Source organism: Argopecten irradians, unplaced genomic scaffold (genome assembly GCF_041381155.1).
Source record: "Argopecten irradians isolate NY unplaced genomic scaffold, Ai_NY scaffold_0329, whole genome shotgun sequence".
In the NCBI taxonomy this organism is placed as follows: Eukaryota; Metazoa; Mollusca; class Bivalvia; order Pectinida; family Pectinidae; genus Argopecten; species Argopecten irradians.
This window is the reverse complement of record NW_027187796.1, coordinates 13,037-21,364: the sequence shown is the minus strand read 5'-3', so window position 1 is coordinate 21,364 and position 8,328 is coordinate 13,037. Positions and strand designations below refer to the sequence as shown.

At 36.2% G+C, this 8,328-nt stretch overlaps 1 protein-coding gene across 1 annotated transcript; it reads right to left on the bottom strand.

Moving 5' to 3' along the window:
* Positions 1 to 2,455: 2,455 nt before the first annotated feature.
* LOC138312467 (probable basic-leucine zipper transcription factor E) lies at positions 2,456 to 4,752 on the bottom strand. The gene has a single exon (XM_069253330.1). It carries the CDS (start codon positions 3,851 to 3,853, stop codon positions 2,456 to 2,458), a length of 1,398 nt encoding a protein of 465 aa, XP_069109431.1. The 5' UTR covers positions 3,854 to 4,752.
* Between the last annotated feature and the right edge of the window lie 3,576 nt (positions 4,753 to 8,328).

Sequence of the window (8,328 nt, the reverse complement as noted above, 5' to 3'; positions counted from 1 at the left end):
ATCATGCTATCATGAGAGGTCAACATAGTAAGTATTTTTGGTGAACTTTCACCTACATGAGCCTTATTTTCATTACTTTCCAACTCTACCTCCTTAATAGGAGTATCTGACTGTGACACTTCAACAGTATTACATTTCTGTGTTTGAGTTGTCTCCCCTCTTTGTAATTGTTCTTTGGTTTCGGCACGAATACAATGTCCACAGTTTTTGTCATGACATGGTCTCCTAGATAATGCATCGGCATTAGAATGTAATCGACCAGCTCGATGTTCTATGCTGAAGTCATAGGTTGCAAGAACCTCAAACCATCGAGCGATCTGACCCTCAGGGTTCTTAAAATTTAACAACCATCTCAAGGCACCATGATCACTGCGTACGAGAAATCGTCTACCATATAAGTAATGGTGAAAATGTTTAATTGAAGCTACAACAGCCAACAATTCTCGTCTAGTCACACAGTATTTCTTTTCGGGCTTAGAGAATGTTTTACTAAAGTAACTTATTACTTTTTCAGTATCACCCTGAACTTGAGACAGGACTGCGCCCATGCCTTCATTGCTTGCATCGGTATCAACTATGAAAGAACCTTCAGCTGTTGGGTAACCTAGTATAGGAGCAGTTGTTAAAGCAGTTTTAAGTGTTTCGAATGCTTTCTGACATGACTCTGTCCATGTAAATGAACAACCTTTCTCTGTTTGCTTATGTAGTGGTTTAGCTATGTCTGCAAAGTTTCGTACAAAGCGCCTATAATAGGAGCATATACCCAAGAAACTTCTGACATCCTTTACATTTTTAGGTACTGGCCACTCTTTTACTGCGGCCACCTTCTTAGGATCTGTAGAAATACCATTTCTACTAACATTGTGGCCTAGGAAGTCTACATCCTCTTGAAATAGTGTACATTTCTTAGGACTCAATTTGAGGCCAGCTTCATGAAGTCTAGTAAAAACTTCATCTAGTCTTTCTAGTTGTTCCTCAAATGACTTTGCGAAAACAATTATGTCATCCAGGTATACTAGACATGTTTTCCATGATAACCCACTTAACACACGTTCCATTAAACGTTCAAAAGTGGCTGGGGCATTACAAAGTCCAAAACTCATGACATTAAACTGCCAGAAACCACCACCCTGTATAGAAAATGCTGTTTTTGGTTTATCTTTTTCAGCCATTTTCACCTGCCAGTAACCACTTTTCAAATCAAGTGTACTGAACCACTGTGAACCAGAGAGGGCATCAAGTGTATCGTCGATCCTCGGAAGAGGATGAGAGTCTTTAATGGTTATGTCATTCAATTTTCTGTAATCTACACAGAATCTAATACTGTTATCCTTTTTACGGACTAAAACAGTGGGAGAGCACCAAGGACCAGAACAAGGTTCAATGATGTTTCTCTCAGCCATATCTTTTATTTCAGCCTCAGCCTCTTTCATTTTTGCAAGAGGAACCCTTCTGGGCCTCTGTTTAATAGGAGGAACATTTCCTGTATTGATAGTATGCTCTACAAGACTAGTACAGCCAATGTCAGTTGATGACTTGGAAAATGAATGTTGATGTTTTTCTAACAACAATTTAAGTTTCTCTGTTTGTTCAATATCTAAATTTTCACTGCTTTTGTTGAACAAATTTACCAAATGGTCTGGTAATTTATTATCACACTTTTGATGACTTTTGGTCTCACTAATAGTGATGTTTCTAACATTTTCAGGTTCAAAAACCATATCTTCATCTATTGGTTCGCTGACTGCAGCTACAGTGTGTTTATGGATAATTTGAGGTTGTTCGGATAAATTAATTACCCGTATAGGTACAAGTCCTTTACAAGGATCTACTAAGGCCTTTGCCACAAGCAATCCACTTTTCTCATTGAAGGAAGGAGCTGTCTCCAACACACAATTCTTTCCCTTGGACAAGGTATCAATAGGTCTACCTTGAACAATCATCTCAGACTCAGGAGGTACTGTCACCTGCTGGTCTATTGCTATTCTACAACATGTAGGAACGTTCAAATCTGATATTTGAAAACATTGTACCTTATGACCATTGATTGACAAGCAATTCTTGCTTAACAATACATCACATTTGTGTTTCTCCATAAAATCTACACCCAAAATGACATCATTTTTAATATCTGCTAATAACACAGAATGTTGCATTTTATGGTTTCCTATTTCTATCAACAGGTCTGCCTTTCCATAAAATGGAGAAGACTCACCAGTAGCAGTTACAAGGGTTGAATTTACTTCTGTCACTTCTATTTCAGAAATATTAGATATTTTCTTGAAAACCTCTGTTTTCATAATTGTGACATTCGAACCTGTGTCCACAAGCATGCGAACAGGATATGACTGCATAGATCCAGCCACAAATAAACCCTTGTCAACACTACTGACCATCACTATTGTAGGACCTTGGTTAAAGTTTGCTGTTGTGTGGTCCACCACTTCAGCAGAATTTAGTTTCCCGAATTAGATTGCTGATTTTTGTGGTGGTTATTGTACTTGTTACCAGAGTTATTGTGGTAATTATTGTTACCACTATTGCGGTTCCAGTTATGGCGCTGCTGATTACCATTGTTATTTGTGTACTGTTTTTGTTTGTTTTGATTATTTTGAGAACTAGATTTAGTAGTCTTGACCAAATCTTTAATCTCTTTGGTAAGAGACTTGAGTTCATTTTTCAAACTATCTATCTCAGAGGAGTTAGATGGTGTTTTAGAGCTTACTTCATTATTCTCGGCTGATGTTTTGCTCGACACATTTGAAGTCTCAGTTGCTCTTACATCTACAGAACGAGTTTGACGTCCCCTATGATTGTCAGCGAGACGATAAGTTTCGAGACGTACAGCCAAAGTTTCAGCTTCATTAATAGATCTAGGACAAGCTTCCCTCAATCTTAATCTAATGTCTGAATCATTGATTGCATCAATGAAATGATCTAATGACAAAACCTCAATGACAGATGGTGGTGCCAATGGATATGCCTGCCTTGTCAGTTTCTTTATAGATTGAGCTAAATCTGGGATTGTCTCATTCTTTCCTTTTGTTCTGTTTTGTAATTGTGCTCTAAACACTTCTGCCTTATTGACAGAGCCATAACGACTGTTGAGTGCGCGCACTAAGCAATCATAGTCCCGTTGCTGAGCTGGAGATAACTCGCTAAGCAAAGCACGAGCAGCACCTTTCAGACTACCTGCTAGATAGAGTGACTTAACTGAATAACTCCAGTTATTTATTTCAGATAGTATTTGAAATTGTGTGAGATAATCTTCAAGATCATCACTACCATCATAAGATTGTGGTTTTAGTTGTACGCTTTTCACAGTTGTGTTTTGTCTACCTGTTGAATGATTAGTATGCGAACCAAAATTTACTTCAGGTTCATAATTCTGTACTCGGGCACAATGTGGTGAGCTATTTAACGTCTCATGTGTACGGTACCGGTTTGTATTTTGATCAACACCATGATCAACAACAAAACTACTGTTTGACTCAGAAAAATTCAACTGTGGTGAGTGCCGATGAGACTGATGAGCAAGACTTTGCGTATTCAAATCACTGTTATCATAGAAAACAGAAGTATGCTTTCTTCGGATATTGTTCATATCCTTTTCAAATTCAGATAACTGATTTTTCATCATTTCTGACATATTGGACTGAATTTCACGAAACTGAGTTTTGGCATCATTAACAAATGATTTCATTTGATTCATGAGTTCCATATTAGCTCCATTAGAATTGGAGACATCAGTTTGGTAACTATGATCAATATGCAAAGAATCTGCCTCATCAACAGTCTCATAGAACTCTTCACTGTGTAAATTTGGGAAACTTACAGTCCCGGAATCATCCATTGTTATAATGGATCACAGTGTAATAAAAGTAAAAAAATAACACAAGAATTTAAACAACAAAACAAGTTGTTTTTATATGTAAACACACGTGTAAACACACATGTAAACAAACATGTAAACAAACATGTAAACAAGTATTATAACACCTAGCACCAGGCTTCGTTCTGAGTATAATCACGTAAGTGTAAATAAATATGTAGGTAAATTAGCGGGATCCCACCGCTGCCACCAATTGCTGCGTAATAGGGGTCTAAAAAGACCTATTGAGGCGCCGCAGACAATAATAAGAGTTCGAATAAGATATGTCGTTCTGGGAGGAGGAAAGTAAACATTCGGTTTGTAAACAAAGTAGTTTCCTCGTCCCAGGTAGACGGATCCCGCAAATGAACAACAAAGAGTTGTAATAAATTTAACCTCACATTTATTAAATCATATATAAAATTAATACAAATATGATAAGTTAATGATTTTACAAACAATCATCACTAACCTCACTGGTCGGGGCTTTCCCCAAGAATGTTTGGGGCTACGTCACCCCAATTCGGGGCACCTGATTGGGGCAGAGCTCGGGGCTCTCCTCGGGGCTACTCGGGGCAACCCCTAGCAGACGCACTAATAATATTTTATAACTTAATAATAAAAACGTTTCCGATATAAATCATCGGTTTTATTAACGTGCCTGGTGCCGTTGAATAATAAATAAACAATTAAATAAATAAATTTGGAGTTTCCAGTATGGTAAAGTTACCTTGGATCTGGAGCTACGGAAATACCAGCTTCACAGATGGATGGATGGAGGAAAACTCGCTGGAGCCTCGATACACACATGCGCATCGAGGATCCAGCGTAGCGACGGACCGACCAATGACGTAACGCGACATAAAAACTGACGGAGACAATAACCAAAGAGGGCCTACGTATTTATATATATATATATATATATATATTGTATAAACAAAGATGTCAGCGCCCAGGAGAGGACGTATTAAATTACTACTGACAGCATTACTGGATACATAGATGTAAATATGTGTTAACGACTATTACGATTATAAGATAAAGTTATCTCAGGTATATTATTCTACTAAATAGAGCTAAAGATTTATAAATAATACATTTAAACGGCAATCGTAACTGACACAGCTGATTGCAATAATCTGACCTAGATAACGCAGATACATATTTTTCGTAACAATATTAATGCTACTAAATGCATTAAATAAAGAATATATTTTAACATAACATTATTACATATTTTGACATGTATTGTTATGGAATCTGATTAAAGTACCAAATTATGTACAAAAATATGATCGTAGCATTTTCAATGCAAATGAATGTATACGTAATAACTATAAGAAGTAAGACTGAGGCGAAACAGTGGGGAACCTATCTTCTACACTATTGTTAAATTTTGATTGTTTAGCAGAGAGATCCAAAACTACAACAATGTTGAAATTTGATGTTGTGGAGGGGGTTCTATAATAATGTTGAAATGGTGAACTACTAAGATAATAAAAATGAAACTGTTGATACATAGATATCTCGAACACACACACACACACACACACACACACACACACACACACACACACACACACACACACACACACACACACACACACACCACACACACACACACACACACACATTTCTTATATCTACATTTGAAGATATGAATATGATAAAGGATTCTCCACCGAAGTAATAATCTTACTCGATTTTGTTGAGATGATATTTATTTCCAAATGACGTCATTAGCAGACATTACCCCGCCAGACCCCCAGCCGAGTCTCTCCATGTGTCGACCAGACGTTTGGTAGAGGTAATAAATCGTATCCTATGATTCCCTTGTATTTACACACCATATCAAAGTCAAGCATCACGCTGACATCTCTGATACCCGAGTCTTAATTATATACAGGGAAGTTCGAATTCTTTCTTATCATTAGAACCTTGTTTCTGTTCCAAGCTGCCTGTGCATAATGAAATAATTACAATGTTACTAATGGAATATAAATGAATACTAATGAATACAAATGGATTATGATGATCGGGTAGAGACGGAGAACATGTTTAGGACACTGGAATAATTGGGTGCCTGACATCTTAAAGACCATTGATAGATCCGACCTATTCTGACGTTCTATCGCCTTATATTCGGAATAATGTTGCATCTAATAAAGACGGTATGCCGAAATATTTTGTTAAATCAGGAAAACGAGACAACTACAATTTTTGTAAGATATACACACAGAGGTAGACCAGCCATCATCACTGTAGTGCAACTAGTACTGGCAACGATGTTTTTTGATCCGTTTTCGGTATCGCTTCGGCCACATGAAGACCACGGTACTGTGCTTTGTATCACTCATTTGCTGGTGTTACGGATGATACCATGATTCATGGTATGTAGTGATTGCTGAAGAATATGATAAGTTTCAAGCAAAACAATTTTTTTTTCTGTTTTCTTATATTTCAAAAAATGCATTTGAATATCACACATGACAGAAAACACAGCTTAATTTTTCGTTCAGCTTCGATTTGCCGACTTATATTGAGGTATAGTTTTACTGTGATTCATATTGGAAATCTTTAGACTTTCCCGTTTCCATTGGTATGTAATTTGTTTACAATAATATTAAAAAACAATTTGTGTGTCGATCGATATCAGACTAGTGTCGCAACGGTTTTGAATTTCAATAGTGTACGGTTGAGACACAAGTTTTAAACAAAAGTGAGTGTACGGTTTGGATTTCTTTCTTTCAGATAATGACATGAAAATAGACCAATTTGCGTACTATTATTAGAATTAAATTCATTAGACATAATATTTAACTTGTACGCGGTTAGACGACTTAGGAAAGCTTTCAAGTAAAGTAAGTAATGCTATCTCTTAATTTTGTAGTAGACTAGAAATGGGTATACTAATTTATCCCGTAATGCGCTTGAATACAGTTACCTTGTTCATGTCATATTTTTGCATACATCGGCTATTGTAACTTTAAAAAAAAAGCATATCAAATAGCACGCACAAGTACTTAAATAAGCATACCATAATAGAAAATATATACATCCGCACCATGATAGATATGCGAGAACAACCAATTTATGTCACACATCAATACATGTCAAAATATGACAACGAATGCTTAATTACACTAATGATACATGCAAAAATATTACACGGGCAAAATCACTAGGCGTTCCAGTTATAAAGAAAAAAAGCTAAAGTTTAATAATTAAACGCATTCATATACGTCTGTATAGAGTTAGAATATTATTTGATAAACAGTTGATGATTTTTGGGGAAACTTAGTTTCGATTTCTTCTGTTGTGTTGTCATGAGCAACCGATTAAACAATGACAGTATCTGAATACCGATAAACCAAAAATACAAAGATATAATGTACTTCTTCAATTTTAAGAATACTTTTAACGTTATTCAACGAATTCTCACATTGACTTAAACTCAGTGTTTTTTGTGACCTCTTGAACTCTGAAGAAATTAGTACAACAAAAATCTACATGTAACTGCCAATGTTAATATTGAGAATCATCATACATTGGGTTTAATAGCCAGGACATAGGTACTGTACATGTGTACAGTAACAAATATAAATATCGGTTATTAACGGGCACGAAATTCAATTTGACGTAATTTCAAAAACGATAAAGGGACATCAAGAAACATAAAATGTTATGCCAACAAAAGTCTGATAATTAGATAAAGTTTGTATCAATGTCCACCCAGCACAGTGCCCATGGACCATTTTATACGATTTTAAAAGGAAAAAGTATCGCTCTTTCCAACGGTAGCAATATGTTTCTTTAGACGTCCTAGAAGTATTATTTTTGGCCGCTAAAGCGCAGGCGTGGTAGATTTTTCTTTGGTTTTTGTTTTTGTGTCGGGGATCCGGAGCGTTCCACCTTTCGCAATATATACGTACTTTGTAGAATGTGAGTTAACCGGTATTTTATCTAGACCCCTCAAACATGTAAACATGGTCTGTTGGTCCATATTGAAATGAACTGTAGCTTATTCTCAGATCCTGTGGTTACGCTAGGATTCCAAGACGGCGGGACAAGATGTCCCGACTCTAATGGCATATTTACAGCAAATTTTGCCGTTAAAATTCTCCCCAAATAGCTTTTTTAGGTATACGATAAAAGGTTTCATCAATTCAAAAGTTTAAAAAAAAATAAAAACTCTTTAATACCACATCAAAGGATTGGAGAGACCTATAGGCATTGTAAGTATGGGCATACAAACAGTATAAGAAATCATGTATATATCAGATGGAGGTACACACATCTCACTCGTATAATGAAAATGTGCCTAATTAGTGATAGTAATATATGCATTGGTCAGTGTGACCGAGTGGACAGTGGCAAACTATCAATTTAAAGGTGAACTGGAGAAATGTAATTAATGCCACAGCTAGGGATCTATTTTACAGTTTATATTTTTATGT